Below are 17,818 nucleotides of genomic sequence, written 5' to 3' on the forward strand. Positions count from 1 at the left end.
GTCACCACTCTCTCCCCACCCCTAACAACCACTCATCAGTTTTCTGCCCAGCATATAAAAGACCAGATGTTTGCTTTCCCAGAATCCCTGCCCCTTGTAGCCATGTGACCAAGGACTGGTTAATCAGATGCTTCTGCCTGAATTTCTCAATCTATAGCAAAGCAGGAGGGAAAGTGGAGAATACATTCTGGTGGCAGTGGTGGCATCTCCACATCAACACTCTGGTTCCGAAGTAGGACTTAAGGTGCTTGTGGATGCCCAGACTTCATCTCCCCTTTTTTGAGGGGGGAGCTTCTTAGTGCATCTTTGAGCTCCAACAGTTCAATAAAGTCTTTTCCTGCTTTTGCCAGCCACAATCTATTTCATTGGCTATCTAAAGTAAGATTGATACATGTGACACCAGGAGCCCTGTAGCACTGAATCCCTCGAGGTCAGGTAAGCAAATTGTCCTGGTAGCTACATTCCTGGGCTTCCAATCACTGGCAGAAGGGCATTTTATCCTTAATCTCACATTATACTGCAGCTTCCATTTCTGTCATCAGAACTACACATTTTCCGCCATCCCAAAAGCACCAAGCAGTAGATTTCCTAGCCTCTAATTCTGTTTGTCTTCCTTTGAGGGTAATGTCTTTTCTTTATGGCTGCTTTTAAGATCTTGGTGTTGCCAATGTTCTGCAGTTTCTTACGATTTATCTAGCTTTTAAAAAAGTCGTGTTTGGCATTAATTATTAAATTTTGATTATCAACTATCATTCGCCAAGACCTGCATACCTTTTGCACAGGCCAAACAGGCAAGTTAAATGAGGATGTACTAGGAACCACCTCCCACCGCACATACACACACACATCCTTCAAATCTTTGGTGGGCACTCATCTGTGTGATTTCCCCAGGGATACAGTATTAACAGATACAGTGAATTCTACCTGGCCTTTCCTACCATAAATAGCCCTTATTACACGGGTCAGGGAGCAAAAGTGGTAGGTCTGCCAGTGGCTGGGTATTGCTATTTCAAATATTCATTCATAAACTAAGAACCATATGATGTACTTGCAGATCCACTGGACCCATTGTAGATGGATTCAGGGTAAAATTATATTTCTTAACTCCATGAGCCCTGACTCCAACCAATGGATGACCGTTGTGTTCTAAACTCTCCCGCTGCCCCCAACACTGGTCCTGGATGAATGTGAACTCATAGTCAGTGTCCAAAAGACTGAGAAGTATGAGTGTTTCCAGTTGCCCAGTGCATGGCTACCCTGGTAAATGACCACAGGCCCCTCTGGCTAGAAAGATAAAGGAAATCTAGGAAGAAAATCTACAACACATGCTTATGGTATTGCTGAGTCCTTCCTCAAGGGTACCTGGCTTTCCCTTCCAGGGCCTCTGGGTGTGTGAACTGACTCATATCTGCAAATAGGTGAGACTCATATCGAGCAGGACCCTGTGGGGCTCCTGGGCACACAAAAGCCTTCCTGTGTCCCCCATTTCTTGATTACAGGAAACAGGCTTCATTCAGCCTCCATGACCTTCCCTGGGTTCCAGGGAGCAGGTTCAAACAGTTGCTAATCAGGGAAGGAAGGGGATGCGGAGACAAGGAAGGAACAGTCAAGAGAAACAATAGTGCAGCCTTGGGGCAGGGTCCTGGTTCCCCCTTGAGGGACATATATTACAATATCTTTGAGCTGTTTTGCAGATACTGAAACCACCACTAGGTGGGAGAAGTTAACTGTATGCTGCCCACACGCACGTAGACCCCAGACCAGCTGGAACCAGAAGGTTGATGATGCTGACGACCACTTACTTCACCACCAACCAATCAGAAGCATGTCCACGAGCTGATCACGCCCTCTTTGAACCATTACTATAAAACTTCTCAGTACCCCCTCCAGGTCGGGGACACACAGTTTGAGGGCATTAGCCCGCTGTGGCCCCCTTTGCCTGGCAAAGCAATAAAGCTGCTATTTTCTGCTTCACCCAAAACTCTGTCCGAGATTTAATTCAGCGTCAGGGTACAGAGGCAGGATTCGGCTTCAAGAGGCCATGAATCTCCATCATAATAACTCAAATTAGATCTTTATTCACCAGAGAGAACTGTTTCGGCTACGCGGATCAAGTAGGAATTAGTAGGTTGCTCATCTATTTCCATCTAAAGTATCTGAAGAACAATTAGCCATTACCAAATTTCTCTGCAGGTCAAAAACATTCAGATTACTCCTCTGACCATGCTTCTGTCATGTTCACCGTGCTCACCCCATCTCTGGTCATTAAGTGCTGCTGCTTGTTCTTTGCTATTCTAAGATCCCATTATTCTCATTGAAATTAGCAAATTACTTTCAGTGGCAGCATCTCTCCTCTCTATCTCTGGCCTACTCAAGACCACCACTGTAGCATGTTCCAAGAGTGATAAGGCTCCTTTCATGAGTGTATTTTTCAATGTCTTGGGGAAGAGAACATCCCCTAGGTCCTGTTGGGGGACATGGTTAGGATGTAGGTGAGTGGATCATACATCATAAATGTATTCCAACGTTTCTATTTCCTTAAGCCTTTGGAGAACTTCCTCTACATTATACCAAGGATACCTGGCATATCAACTTCATTTACTATGGGCTGATTTTCAGCCTTGGCTTCAACCAACCAAGCAAATAGAACCACTGCCAATTGGGCAAGCTAGTAATTGAATCCAGAACCTCTGGTAAGTATTCAGGTGTTGATATATTTGGTCCAATCTAAAATTACATTCCTTCCTCCAAGGTATAGTATCCTTAAAATACATTCCTACACATATCCTCCAAATTTCTGCCATTATAAGTTAGCAAAATTTTGCAATTTCCTCCTTCCAGTTCAGACTTATATTTGTATCCTTGGAGCATACTGTGTTCTAACTCTAGTTATAGGTCTGGAAGCCACGAGAGGTGGTAGGCATGGTACATGAGGAAAATTGGCATTCCCTCGCAAGTAACCTGAGGGTGTTCAGGTAAGGCAGGACCAGCCTCATCAAACTAGGGATGCTTCTAGGGCAAAGAAGTCTCATTGGTGAAGTACTTAGAGTCATCTGAATTCACCCAAACATCCTCATTTCTATTCTAGGAGGTCTCATCTAGCCAAACAAATGCCCTTACTTTCCCAAAAGTGACACCTGGAAAGGCTGTGAGTTCAATGTATACTGCAATTCAAAAACCCATAGGATAAGACTCTAATTTTCAGCTATGTGAAGCCGAATCTAGCCTCTGTACCCCGACACTGTATTATTGGAGACACAGTTTTGGGTAAAGTAGAAAAGAATAGCTTTATTGCTTTGCCAGGCAAAGGGGGCCACAAGGGGCTAATGCCCTCAAAACTGTCTGTCCTGACCTGGAGGGGGTAATGAGAAGTTTTATAGTAATGGTTCAAAGATGGCATGAGCAGCTCGTGGACATTCCTCTGATTGGTTGGTGGTCAGGTAAGTGGGAGTGAGCATCATCAACCTTCTGGTTCCAACCGGTCTGGGGTCTTTGTCAACAAGAGATAAGAGAATACAAACTTACTGTCCTCTGTTTCTTGAGCTGGGAATTTAAATCCTAAGATTGCCATTTTCTGCCATTTTCTTTTTTTAAACCTCTACAGCACAGTTAGAAGTTTTCCCACTCCATAGTTCTTGAGTTCATCATTAGTGCCCAAATAATCTGTAGTAGCAGCTACTTGGACCATCAAGCCTTGCGTTCAACAGGCACTTCATTGTAGATGCCCACCAGTGATGATTTGATTGGTTTGCCATTATGTGTCATGAACTACCAGTATCTCATCTTCTAATACTAACAGAATTATCACTGCTTTCAAATCCAATCAGGCTATCTAATTAATTCCAGTTCTGCATTTTCTTTTCTTTTTTTTTAAATAAACTTTTATTTATTTATTGGCTGCGTTGGGTCTTTGTTGCTGCACACAGGCTTTCTCTAGTTGCGGCGAGCGGGGGCTACTCTTCGTTACGGTGCGCGGACTTCTCATTGTGGTGGCTTCTCTTGTTGCTGAGCACGGGCTCTAGATGCGTGGGCTTCAGTAGTTGTGGCTCGCAGGCTCTAGGGCGCAGGCTCAGTAGTTGTGGCGCACGGGCCTAGTTGCTCTGCAGCATGTGGGATCTTCCTGGACCAGGGCTCGAACCATTGTCCCCTGCATTGGCAGGCAAATTCTTAACTACTGCGCCACCAGGGAAATCCCCCCATTTTCTTGAAACACTATCGCCTCTGAGCACTCCTGGTACTACATCCTTCATTGGTCATGGTTCAGTTTCAGAGAGCAGAAGCCACTCTAGCTAGTTTAACGAGGAAGCAATTTATTACAGGGTATCAATAGGTATAGAATTATATTTAGGAGGGCTGAAGAAACAGATGCTATGTTGAGCCTTCAAGAATGACTCTTGGGACTTCCTTGGTGGCACAGTGGTTAAGAATCCTCCTGCCAAGGCAGGGGACACGGGCTCGAGCCCTAGTCCGGGAAGATCCCACATGCCGCGGAGTAACTAGGCCCGTGCGCCACAACTACTGAGCCCGCGTGCCACAACTACTGAGTCCGTGTGCCACTACTACTGAAGCCCGTGCGCCTGGAGCCCGTGCTCCACAACAAGAGAAGCCATGGCAGTGAGAAGCCCGTGCACCACAACAAAGAGTAGCCCCCGCTCGCCGCAACTAGAGAAAACCCGAGTGCAGCAGCAAAGACCCAACGCAGCCAAAAATAAATAAATAAATAAATAAATTAAAAAAATGATTCTCAAGGCCACATCACAAAACCAAGCCATCAAAGAGTGCTGCTATCTCTCCATATAGTCAAGAAATTTCTGGCTCCAGAGCCATGTCACTATTGCCACAATCTGGAAGCCATGACTACTGCCACCAGCTCCAGAAACATGCCACATATAGTACAACCTGCACCAGCAAAATGGGTGCCACGTGCACTGCCTCTTGACGCCCATGTATTTAATGACTGGACCGTGGGACTTCTGCTAACCCTCCTGCAGAATAACTAAACATCTCAACCGCTATGCTTGGCAGCAGAAATGAAGCACAAGCCGTGTTACACCTTCCAAATCTCATGCCTGTGCATCTGATTAGCTGCATCTAAATCATATTCAGAATCTCAGCTGCAAGGAAATCTGGAAAGTGTGTATTTGTGAGTGTGTGTGTCTATATATACTTTCTATCAACTGCATGACACACTAGGATGAGGGTAGAATGGAGTTGAATACCAAGCTACCATATCTACCTCATCAAAGATTTGGTATATTTGCCTTGAACCCCAATTCCAGGATCACAGGAAATCCAGAGTTCTTTCTGTGATTTTGTCTCTATTTTCTTGTGTTTCTCTGAATCATTCTCTGCTTCTAAACACACACAGGCTTTCTGGTGCCTCTAATCAGAACCTGGCCAAAAACTCCATCCTTCTCACTATCTTCTAAAAGAAATCAAAATACAATAAGTAGTACATGATGACTTTTGTATTTTCCCTCAAGATTTGTGAGGTTATAGGAGAGAAAGTCCGTATCAAGGAGCACATAGCCATCTGCCATCTCACTGCTCCTGTCTTTTTCCTCACTTACTCTTGAAGCTGATCCCTCAAGTTCCTGTCCTTCCATGAGTCCACAGTCTTCTTATATGACTCTCCCTGTGGTACTTTTAATATTTTTATTCCCATTACTCTCCTTTTTTTTTTTTTTTTTTTTTTTTTTTTTTTGTGGTACGCAGGCCTCTCACTGTTGTGGCCTCTCCCGTTGCGGAGCACAGGCTCCGGACGCGCAGGCTCAGCGGCCATGGCTCACGGGCCCAGCCGCTCTGCGGCATGTGGGATCTTCCCAGACCGGGGCACAAACCCGTGTCCCCTGCATCGGCAGGCGGACTCTCAACCACTGCGCCACCAGGGAAGCCCCCCATTACTCTCCTTTAATCTTACTTTTTATGTTTCATTCAGCAAACGTTTTGGTCAGTTGGGATGTCTTCTACCATTTTTACTGTTGCTCTTGTGCCTGCGGTAATTCTTTTATAGACTATTTGTAATTTTTTCCACTATTTTAGAGCACTTTTTAAAATTTCCAGTATCTTTTTGGAATTTGAATAGCGTGAGTCCTTAAGGTGGTTTCTAGAAAAAGAATTCATTTTGCTAACATGCTGAGTACGTTCGGAATGGCATAATATGTTCATTATACTCATATGTGAAGGCAGCTTAGCTTTGGAGAAATAGCATGAATTGAGGATTTTGTAAGCTATTGCCAATGGCAGCTACCAAACGTCACCACCCCTAGCAATTCGAGCAAAGCTACTGCTCCAATATGCACAGTTTTGTACACAGAGCCTCTTGGACAGCTTCCCCAAGTTGATTAGGAAATGGAGTATCCAGGAAAGTTGGGCAGACAGAAAAACGGAAATATTTCAGCTACCTCTAGGAGTGAAGCCACGAGCTTCAGTTCCTCCAGTAATTTACCTGAACTGCTTTTATGCCAGATCTCCAAGGGTTTCTCTCAGAAATGTCTGGGGCTTATGCTTGCATTTTTTTTTTTTTTTTTTTTTTTTTTTTTTTTTTTTTTTTTTTGCGGTACGCGGGCCTCGCACCGTTGTGGCCTTTCCTGTTGCGGAGAACAGGCTCCGGACGTGCAGTCTCAGCGACCATGGCTCACGGGCCCAGCCGCTCCGCGGCATGTGGGATCCTCCCGGACAGGGGCACGAACCCGTGTCCCCTACATTGGCAGGCGGACTCTCAACCACTGCGCCACCAGGGAAGCCCCTATGCCTGCATTTTGAAAGGCAGATTATTATACTGAAGTTTCTTTCACAGTGCTTATTAAAATGCAACTCTATATAACATTTTACAATTTTCAGACTGACTTCATCATCTAACTATTCACTCAAACCTCATTTCCAGCAAACCTAAAGAGGTTGATAGGCTAAGGACTGTCCCCATTTTAGAGATGAGGACACTTAGTCAATAGTCCAACATACTACAGAACCTGAACAAGTACCTGAGTCAAGTCTCCTGATTCTGCTGCTCTTTCCTTTCCACAACACTGCCCCTACCTCAGAAACTACTAGCCATTAATAAAATCTGATAAGTTTACAAACAAGGGATTTTTATTGTAAACTTTTCTTACCTATGGAAATTGTCATCAGTTTTCCAAAAGTGCTTGATAATTAAACAAGCTTCCATGCATCAGTGTAAGCAGGGGATATTCTCGCTGTTAGCCCAAGGCAAAGCCCCTACTCCCAGGCTCATAATTTCATGACATAGTCCCGTCACTCCTGGGTGTCCATGAAAGAGCTACACACAACTAGAAGCTCAATATGAAATTTGATTTTAAATTGAAGTTGCTCCCCAGGTCCTCAGAAGACCTCAGGGGAAGGTGAGGAAATGGAACAAGTACACCCTCTCTGTCCAGCATAGACATGGGCTGGGACAAGACTCTGGCCCTTGGCAAACCTTCCTAGGTGTTGTGGGTTGAAGGAGGAGATTTCATGGCTGAATCCCACCACTCACCCTGCTTCTCTTCAAGGCTTTCCACTGAGAAAGCACAGAACGATTAAAACAGCAAGCAAAGTGTCATTTATTAATAAAAGCTTGAATCGAGAATTCAGCATACACTAGGTAACCCCTCCTCCCCTCTTTCTCTCTTTCTGTTGTAGGTTTCTCTGGTTTAACAAATGGATTGGAAAACACAACTTAAGCTACTCCTTCTCTGAATCTGAGAAGCTAGGTCTTCAGTACAAATGTGGCCTGTGCCAATCATCCAGAGCAGGTGGACCCAACAATATGGTCACAGATGTATATCACTTTTCACTATGATGACCGTGCTCCCTGGTACCCTAATGATTGATCTCAATCAGATTAGCAGCTCTTATGCAGGAAGATCTAAGAAAGAGGTATACCAAACACCAGAATTGTAGGTGAAAAACTTTGCTCTCTGCCATGGACCAAGACTGAAGTGTGGCGAGAGGGTTAAAAATGTTCCCTTTCCTGGGCTTCCCTGGTGGCGCAGTGGTTGAGAGTCCGCCTGCCGATGCAGGGGACACGGGTTCGTGCCCCAGTCCGGGAGGATCCCACATGCCACAGAGCGGCTGGGCCCTTGAGCCATGGCCGCCAAGCCTGCGCGTCCGGAGCCTGTGCTCCGCAACGGGAGAGGCCACAACAGTGAGAGGCCCGCGTACCGCAAAAAAAAAAAAAAAAAAAAAAGTTCCCTTTCCCTAATATGAGAGAGAGTACACTTGCTGTTCCACACATGTCTGTTGCGGAGGAGTTGATTTTGATGCTGTCTCCCTCTCAGGTTTCCATGGTAATGACAGAGTGAGGAGCAAGTGACAGCAGAAACAAATTCAGTGCCACTCAGAGATCCAATGCTCCAAGAGGAAGTAACAAGATTCCCCTCATAGCTGATACAAGCTTGCCAGGGTTTCCAAGTAACATAGGGCCTGAGGAGGAGGTCTTTGGTCTCAATGATCTGTTATCCCAGTAGGGCTTGTGCTGCTGTCAGTGTCTCAGAATGAGGGGAGCCCTGCCTCTGGCACTGACACTCGGGCATGCATTCTCTACCCCCCAGAGTCATGTCAAACGACACCAAGAGCTATTATCATACTGCTTCCCTTAGTGCCTGCACACAGGTGCTGCCATTGGGACCCATGCTGATGACACACATCAACACCTCCCAATCTTTGTACTGACTCAGGGCAGAGTTGCCCTTCTGAGCCCCTGATGGCTCTGTCCAACATGAGATGAGTGGCTAAATCAAGTTGGCTGTGAGTACAGGACAGCAGTTAATTTCTCAGCAGTGCCCACAGCTTGGCTGGGGAGATGATGTTCATCTCTCCTCAAACCTGTCATCTGACATTTAATTGTATTATTGGCATGTGTTGGAGATGTGGCTATCTTGGGTCACCAGTCCTAGTAACTTGCTGTCATTTCTTTTAGGAAAATAACATAGTTTGACAGTTTATTGGAGATACCCTGGCCTCAGTAGAAGCAGGAAACCTGTTGTCAGAGTGCAGTGATGTGGCTACCAAACAATAGAGCTGTACCCTGGGTTATAGACACGTCCCGTTTAGCCGGAGCTCAAGGCCCTGGACGATTGCAAGGTTTGGTGGAAAAACCCTGGACTCAGCATAAGATTCGGAGGTCCAGTCTTGGCTCCTGTACTGACTTGCCGTGCAACCCTGAGCCAATCATTTCTCTTCCCATCATATTCAATTTCCTCATTGAAAAATGGGAATAGCTCATGGGGCGTAGTAAGAGACTCAAATGAGATCATGGAAGCCAAGCTGCTCTGAAGTGCAGAAAGAGCCCAGCATGTGTGTAAAACAAGCTTACTAACATTCACAGGATAGTGAAGGACAAAGATGTACAGTCCAAGGTACTTGAAAGTATCCCTGGAGAAAAGCAAGTGTCTTAGCCCATGTCTCGCCCACAAGCCTTAGGTAAGTGTTGACAGCACTTCCCTCGGCAAGACAGCAGGCTTGGAGGCACCAGGGACCTAGTAGAGCTAGATAGGGGAAGTCAAGAGGAGTCAAAGATGTAATTACTGAAATGACAGCATCTGTCAAAAAAGGAAAATGATTATATATATGCACACATTAGATATATATATACACACACACCACACACACACCACACACACAGATGTATTATCTCATATCTGTAATGTGCCAAGTACTCTGCTAAGTGTTTTACATGTATTGTCTCATTTAGTCCATACAATTACCCTGTTAAATTAGTATTATTATCATCCCTATCTTATAGATGAAGGAACTGAGGCTTACAGACTAATTTGCTATTTTGGCCATCATCATTTAGCCAGAAAAAAACAGTATTTGAAACCCAGGTGTAGTGTGACTCCAGAGCCTGTTCCTATAACCACCGGGCACTAAATTACTAGCCATAGAAGGTGCGTGGGCCTCCTGATCCCTTGCCCGGTGCTGTCGGTCCAGGCTCAGTTTAGAGCTCAACCACTAGGGGGCGCTGCCTCCCCTGCTGTTAATGGACAGCGGTTGAATTGCTTAGGGACTTGTGGGAGCTGGCCGTTCTCTCCCAGGGATGGAAGACTTCTGGAAGAACCCAGAGCCCGACTCCAGGTTGTTCATGGGTTCTCCCTCAACCCCTTTTCACACTTGGCCCCAAGCCCCAGATGTCCCCAATGATGGGGTTAGAAATGCCTTTGCATGACAGTTTATGTGCTTCCCTTCCATGTAGGCCACAGACCAGGTGAGCAGCCTGCCCTTATGAGACTCTCAAGGGGGATGAGTAGAAAGGTAGCAGGAGCCAAGTGATTAAGAGCCAGCGCTCTGTAGCTACACAGTCCCGGGTCTCCCCCAGCTGCCCCACTTCCTGACCTCTCTGAGCCCCCATTTCCTATCTGTAGGCATGAGGATAGCACGCCCGACCCCGCTGGGATTTGATGAGCCTTGCTCGGGATAAAGCATGTGCGGTGCCGAGTTCAGTGCCTGGCGCATCTCTGGAGAGCTGGGCTGCTGGTAGTTTCTCCTTCTGGGCCCAGACCCTTCAGCCAGAAGGAAGCTCACCCAGCCAGGGCCCGGTCCACACAGAGGCTGCACAGCGCTGGGGGGCGGGAACAGAAGTCCCTCATCCGCCCCTGGCCTCTGGTAGCGGTGTGCCCCAAAGAGCCCAGGCTGCGTGAGAGGCTGCCACTGCCCAGCAGGAGGCCCCCAAATATCCCTCCCTCGGTGACACCTTTCAGTGGCCCTCAGCTCTTCGTGGCCCAGAATTGTTCCTAATGTCTGAGTCACTTCCCTCCAGCTGATTCATGGTGCAACCTCGAGCAGATTCCTTTACCTCTCTGGACCTCAGTTTTCTCATCTATAAAATGGGGATAATAATAGTACTTATGTCTCAGGGTTGTTGTAAGGATTAAATGAGGTAATAATGTAAAGTGCCTGGCACTTAGAAGGGGCCATGCTCCTAGTAACTTCTACGCAAACACACAAACCCAGGGACAAAAACCTAACTCTTAGTTTTCTCCGTCATAAAGGGGCATAATAACGGTGTTGCTCTCTGAGGACTGTTGCGATCATAGTGCTGTAGGAGATCATGGGGGTAATGTGAGCAGCAAGTGCCTGGCAGAGGGTGTGGCTACCACTTCCTGAGGACTCGCTCTTTGCCAGGTTTTCTACCTGGGTTTGTGTGCTTGCCTGGAGGTTGCTACAGGACTTGCCAGCTGGGGAGTAAACCCAAAACATAGTAACCAACACCAGGCCCCCAATAGGTCCAATCAGTGAACTCAGGCCACCTAACAACTTTGTTCGGGAGGATTCACCACCATTTTACAGCAGGGGCCTGGGGCGGAGAGGAGACAAACTGCCCACTAGATAACCACACAGGTACAGTCTGCGGGGAGGGGAGAGAGGAGGGGGTTGGTAACAACCACTGGGGTCGGGGAGGCGGCTTTCCTTGCCCAGAGAAAGGGGAGAAAATAGGCAACTCTTTTAATGAGCATGTGCAGCGTGTGTGTGTGTGTGTGTGTGTGTGTGTGTGTGTGTGTTATAATCAGGGACGACAGAGATGGAGGTGAGAGGGTTGAGAGCACAGAGCTGACCTTGACACCTGAGGGGAGTGGGTCTCTGGAGAGAACCAACAGTGGCAGATATGGCATTTGAACCCAGGTACATCTGCCTCCAAAGCCCATGCTATCAATCACTACAATAGTAATGCCTGGCACAGAGTAGGTGCTCAATAAATATTTGTTTAATGAAGGAATTTATACTGCTGCCTCTTTCTGGAAAGTTTTCTCTCTCCATCTCTACCTGAGCCCATCCTTCAAGGCCCAGCTCAAATGAAGTCTCACACTCAACCGATTTGCCCTCTTTCGGTTGCTATGGGGCGGGCAAAACGGGAGGCAGCAGTGCTGGGATGAGGAAGTATGGGGCACTAGGATGGGCCAGCTAGGGTGGAGCCAGAGGAAGGACTCAGTTTTGCAAAGATTATTTTTCCCCCTGAGTTTGTGCACTGGATCTGAAGTTGCTACAAGGACTGGATACACCCGTAACAAGGTAATTCACACTGGGCTCTGATTAGTCAGAACGGTGAATTCCAATCACTTAGCAACCATATCTGGGGAAGAGGATTGGAAGCCATTTCAGGGCAGGGGACTGGGAGGAAAATGAGACAAAATGGCTGCCACTGACCAAGGCACATGCGCAGTACGGGGGAGGGGGGGATGTCAGAAGAGCTCATTCTGAGTTAAGAATTACTGCTCCAAGGGTTTTAGGGTGTTTAAGCCACTGGGGATTTAAGGATTTGTAATTCTATGCTATATAATACCCTAAAGCCAAGGATATTGGGATTCCAAGGATTTTAAACCTCTACTACCTATGGTACAAGGACTCGAGCAATTTCTGAGATATGAAGTGTTCAAATGAAATGAAATGCTGGGAGCTTAGGACACAAAACAAGGATTTTAAACGGAACGCTGGACATGTGGACATGTTAAAATACTAATCCCCCTTTGACTTCAAATCAGTCTTGGTTTAACCCTTAGGATAGTGGTTTCCAAATAGTCTTCCTCACAATCTAGGGATCGCTGAAGGTGCCTCACAGAAAGGGGATGGAGAGAGTTCGTTTACAGAGAGAGGACACCAAGGTAGGAATTCTTTTTTATTTTTTAAATTTATTTTTTATAAAGCAGGTTCTTATTAGTTACCTATTTTATACCTTTTAGTGCATATATGTCAATCCCAATCTCCCAATTCATCCCGCCACCCAAGGCAGGAATTCTGTGTCTCCCATTGTGGCTCCGGCCAGGGCAGCTCCATCTTTATTTGGTTGGTATGTTGGCTTTCTGCTTTCAATTCAAAAGAAGGATGTTCCTGCTGAAGCACAAAAGATAAGTTGAAGCCACATTTGGCCTCTGTTTCTTTGTTTGTTTGTTTAATGGGGGACAAACACTACAAAGATGCTGTGACTGGTAAACCATCGAATGGTGCCAAGGAGCTCAGGTGGAAATGACCGATAAATCAGTCATTAGTTGAACAAAAACCAGTCATTAGCTGACTCTAGCCTACTAATTCATTTCTGTTATAAAAGTAATAATAACCACTACTACAACTATGATTACTATGAATGCTACCACTTATTATTTGCTTTTACTATGTGCCAGGAGTTGTGCTAATTACTTTGCATATATTATCTCACTGAATCCTTACAACAACCCTGAGAGGAAGTATCATGACTTTCCCCATTTTACAGATGAGGAGACGGGTTCAGAGTGGATAAGTAACTTGCCCAAGGTCATACAGCTAGCACATGGTAAATTCCACTTTACCTACAAGCAGAAACAGAATGGCCTAAAGGAATTAAAGTGATCAAAGGGCAACTGCCTGGCAGCCTTAATTAAGGAACAAGGTTAAATTCTGACCGATAGGTGGCACCAGTTGTGTGAGTTGCGTGGGCTGTTTAAGGCTGTGTCCAATTCAGGGAAGTCCCAGTGAGGGCTCAGAACTGAAGCAGCCTGTCTTAAGCTGAGAGAGGAGAGAAAGAGAGATGGCCAGCGTTTCGCTACTGAATCAGATAATGCTACCCTGTCCTGTCCGTAGCTCAGCAAAGATATGGGAAGCCAGCAAGTGGGGGGACAGAGCTCGTTCTACCAAGAACTGCTTTAGGAAGACCTGAGAATCTTTTTCCTTCAACATTTCCTGGGCACCTCCCTTGTGCCAGGCAGTGTGCTGTGCAAAGAAGTCGCGTAGGGATATCAAACACAAACACAGTCCCATCTTACTGCACAGAAAGGGAGGTAGATGCTATGGTAGATGAGGTACTGAATGATGGGGGCACCCAGCCTGGGCTTGGGGGTCTGGGGAGGCTTCTCACAGGAGACGTGTCTGAGCTAGTCCTGTTGCATTCATGAGAGCTTATCAGATACAAAAGTGGAAAAGCATTCCAGACAGAGGATTAAAGCCACAGAGGGATTAGAAAGCATGACACATTCAAAGACAGGCAGCATGAGCTTCGAGTGTTGAGATAGGAATCTGAAGAGATAGGCAAGAACCAGGTAATTGAACGGCCTAGAATATCAAGTTGAGGACTTGATTCGCGAATGTCTGAGTAGAGAAGCTATGGATTCTCAAGAGGACCTGTGATTAAAAAAAAAAAAAAAGTCCAACTGTTGGTGAGGCAATGAAAAGCCATGATAGGGCTTTAAGCAGGGGGCACAACATGGTCTGATCTGGTGGCCAGTGTAGACGACGAATTGCAGAGGGAAAAGGAAGGCTGACTGGGGCAGGGCTGGGCCTGAGGGCCTGAGCTGTGGCAGATACAAAGGGACTTGAGAAGGTAAAATTGATAGGACTTAGTAGCCTCCCAAGGCCCCTCCCCACATGCACAGGCTCATAACCAAGGCTGCACCTCTCACCTCTTCTCCCAGCCCCAGCCCTGCTTCCGACATTTAAGCTGCCCTCTGGGGGCCTTTTTGTTCCCTTTCCAAGCTGTCTTTGAGGTTTAATCAAGCCTGATTGCACAAGCTGACGAAGAGGGCCTGGCCCCATGTTGGGCCTCCCGCGGTACATTCCCATGAATAAGGATCTGTCAACTGACCTCAGGTAGAGCAATGAAGTGGCCTTGAGCTGGTGTCTGACCCTCTCCCCATGGGTTCACAACGCGGGCAGAGTTCAGTTAAGAAATCAGTCTAGTTCCAGGAAAAAAGGTAAACATCATCTAGTTTATTTTTCTCCTGATTCATCTCATGCCAACACACAGACCCCAGTAGATAAGGGCCAAAAGGGGGGAGGTCCCCAAAGCAAGTTGAGTTTTTAGATGTCCCCTCCCTTTCTTGCAAGTTCCATCAGAAAGGCACCCCAGCTGTGCTTGCATCTGGTGTTGGTATCAAATCCGTGGAGGTGAAGCCAGAAGTCAGGCTTTCCATGGGGAGACAGGAGTATGTGGCCACGTAGAAGGCTGGAGAGTCAAAAAGCCCTGAAGAGTGACAGTTCCCCTCTGCGTGGCAATGCTCTGTCCTCATCTGCTCCCTGGGGGCTTCAGAAAGCAAGTCTTCCTTCCCCTAGGCTTCCTAGGACGCTCTCACTGGCAACACAACAGCAGCCCAGTGAGATGCCAGAGGCCTGGGCTCGCAGGCCTGTTGGGTATAGCCAGGGTGAGCCGGTGTCTTGAGGACCCAACTTTCAATCCAGAGAGCTGTGCCTGGAGATTCCTGGCTAATCGACGCCCTGAAGCCTTGCCAGGCATACCGGACCCCAATTAGACTCTGACTGGCTCAGTTGGGACAGGTCAGGAGCAGGGAGGGAGAGGGAGCTGAGGCCCTGTGTGGCGCTGGCCCTGGCGCCTTCACACACCCTTCTGGCCCTTTTTCATCTGCTTCCTCCTCCTCTTCTTTGTCCTCCTCCTCCTCGCTGGCTGAGTCCTCATAGAGGTTGATGGTTGCCTGGACAGGGAAGTTCTGCAGTAAAATCTCCCCATCGCTGTACAGGTAGTCAAAGGAACGGGATTTAGGCCAGAAGAGCCTGTGGACAGAGAAGAAACACGGCCCCCACTTAGGGCGCATATGTGCAGAGGGGTCAGTAGGGCCAAGAAGGAAGCCAGCCCGTAAACCCCTTCTACCTGCAGTAATGGGATGAGAGGGAAAAGAAGAAAGGGTGCTTTGTAACAGAACCTTCTGGATTGTTACAAAATGGCTCCAGACAGGAAGGTCCATAGCTCATAGCTGTGGGGAGCCCCAGCCCCGGCATGTATCAGTCCTGACACTGATCCCACCACCCACCTCCGAAGGCCTCCAGCCAAGCATTTTCTAGCCCTGTGTCCTCCATCTCCTACTAAGGCTTTCTTCACTGACCCCTCCATAGGGGCTTAGGGGTCATTGACAATGACCCCAGGGAAGGCAACCTTGGCCAAGTCCCTTAACCTCTCTGGGCTTCTGTTTCCTGGTCTATGAAATAGTGATCGTAGCAGTGCCTCCCTCCTCCTGCCTCACAGGGCTGTTGTGAGGATTCAAAGGGCAAATGGATCTATGTCAAGTTCCAAGTCTGGTGCCAGAAGCTTACCTGACAGGGTGATGGAACTCAGAGTCAACCTTGGTGACCTCGGCACCTGTTGCCCCACCGGCAGCCTGTCCAAAGCAAAAGCTAGCATGTGGCTCAAAGTGCATGGCCAGATAACTGCCTCTTCCATGTCAGGGGTCAGCAGCCTGTAGGTAAGATGGTCTAGAAGAGACCTCAGACATCTCTGGGGTCCAGTCCCCACCCCCCCCAGTAAGGGGGTCTGTCCTGGTTCTAGTTGAACAACAAGTGGACAGAGTCTGGGGGGTTGTTTGCTTTCCTGCCCCTGTTCTAACACCTGTTTGGAGACCATCCAGGGGACAGAGTCCTACTGGAGCAGACAAGACGCAGGGGTGGAGTGGAGGTGGGCGAGAGCACCGGGGTTGGGTGCCAGGAGACCGGGACGCTAGTGCCAGCTGCACCGCGGACGTGCTGTGGAGCCTGCCTCATCCCTCCTGCCCTCTGGACCTCAGGCTCTTCATCTTCTAAATTACCCAGAAACCTCAGCTCCGCCTTCCTCCCAGAGCTGTTGTGGGAATCAAAAGTCGGCAAGGCTGGGAAGGTGCTTTCCGGGGACTGCAGCCCTGGACAGAGGTCGGGGGCTCTTTGGGAAGGGACCAGTTCAGCGTGCCCGCACGTGGTCATGTGTGTGTGCGCGAACACATGGAACAGGGGCTCAAACTCACCAAATCCACAGGTTTCCTCACCTGCCTTGGGAGGTCATTTGTAGAGGAGAGCCAGGGTCTCCAAAGACAAGCTCCTCTAGGACAAAGGGGAGAGATCAGCTGGTGGAGGGAGAAGAGACGGGGCTCCCTGAGATAACAAAAGAGGCCTGCCAAAAACGTGGCTCGGACTCCATCTCCTTCAGGAAGCATTTCTTAAGGACCCTGAGTCCAGGTCAGGACAGACGCCCCTCCTCTCTGCTTCCACAGTGTTATCACGCTGTTCGGTGATTATCTGTTTACTCGCCTTAGAGCTTCTTAAGGGCAGATTTATGTTCAATCATATCTGAATCCCCAACACCTAGTGTAATGCCCGGTACACGGTAGGTGTTTCTGTAAATGTTTGGTGAACGGTAAATGTTTGGAGGAATGAATGAGGCTTGGGTGAAAACTATCTTGCCCCCGCTCCAGGAAGTAGAGCTCACAGTTCTACCCTCTTCCTGGGCTGGGGAAAGGGGCCAAAAATATTTCTGGGTCCACTGCTCCCCCACTACCTTTTCCTGCCAAAGGTAGGAAAAGAGCAAATGGAAATCTTATGGGGTGGTCAGGAAAGAGACGGTCCTTCAGTCACAGACCTCTGGGGACTTTGGACCTCTTTCCCCTCTCTGCAACCTAGGTCATGTTCAACCCACATTTCATGGCAATCTCCCCCTTTGCCCCTCGGTGGACTGGGCAACGTGGCCCATGAGGGCCTGGCTGCTTGGCTTTCAGCTTTGGCGATGCCCACTGTCCCCAAGTCCCCTCCTGCCAGCCGGAAGGATTAGTGACATGAAGAGCCAGTTGAGATATTGGCGCCTGAGATGGGGAGAGGGCACAGAGAACAGGGGTGCCCTGGACATCTCATTTCCTTTCCTCTCCCAGGAACCCCACTAAGACTGAGTTCAAATTGCCAAGGGCCAAGTTCCACTTACCGTTCACTTCTGTCTACTTCTTGTCTAGAGGAGAGAAGGGGCGATGGGTTTCCCAGGCCAGGGAGCACCAGGGGGCCTTGTGCTAGGGCTGGAGCTGAGGTCGGGGCCAGGGCCAGGGCTGGGGCGCGAGCAGCAGGGTCCATCCTTAGGGTGTCACGGCCAGGCAGGCTGTGGGGTCCTCCT

The 17,818-nt window shown here is 48.0% G+C and overlaps 1 protein-coding gene across 1 annotated transcript; it reads right to left on the reverse strand.

Annotated features, from left to right (window-relative positions):
• Window positions 1-10,983: 10,983 nt before the first annotated feature.
• RIPPLY1 (ripply transcriptional repressor 1) lies at window positions 10,984-17,778 on the reverse strand. The gene is made up of 6 exons (XM_065900235.1): window positions 17,636-17,778; window positions 16,689-16,764; window positions 16,009-16,073; window positions 15,294-15,471; window positions 13,536-13,680; window positions 10,984-11,177 (listed from the first exon to the last, which is right to left on the reverse strand). The coding sequence occupies exons 1-6, from the start codon at window positions 17,776-17,778 to the stop codon at window positions 10,984-10,986; spliced, it is 801 nt and encodes a 266-aa protein (XP_065756307.1).
• Between the last annotated feature and the right edge of the window lie 40 nt (window positions 17,779-17,818).

The sequence above is a fragment of the Phocoena phocoena genome, chromosome X, assembly GCF_963924675.1.
Source record: "Phocoena phocoena chromosome X, mPhoPho1.1, whole genome shotgun sequence".
NCBI lineage: Eukaryota > Metazoa > Chordata > Mammalia > Artiodactyla > Phocoenidae > Phocoena > Phocoena phocoena.

Coding starts and splice junctions, on each gene's coding strand:
- RIPPLY1 (XM_065900235.1), bottom strand. CDS start 17,778: ATGGACCCTGCTGCTCGCGCCCCAGCCCTGGCCCTGGCCCCGACCTCA. Junction 16,074..16,688: donor TGAGGAAACCTGTGGATTTG/GTGAGTTTGAGC, acceptor TGCTTTGGACAG/GCTGCCGGTGGGGCAACAGG. Junction 11,178..13,535: donor TGAGCTACGGACAGGACAGG/GTAGCATTATCT, acceptor TTTACTCCCCAG/CTGGCAAGTCCTGTAGCAAC.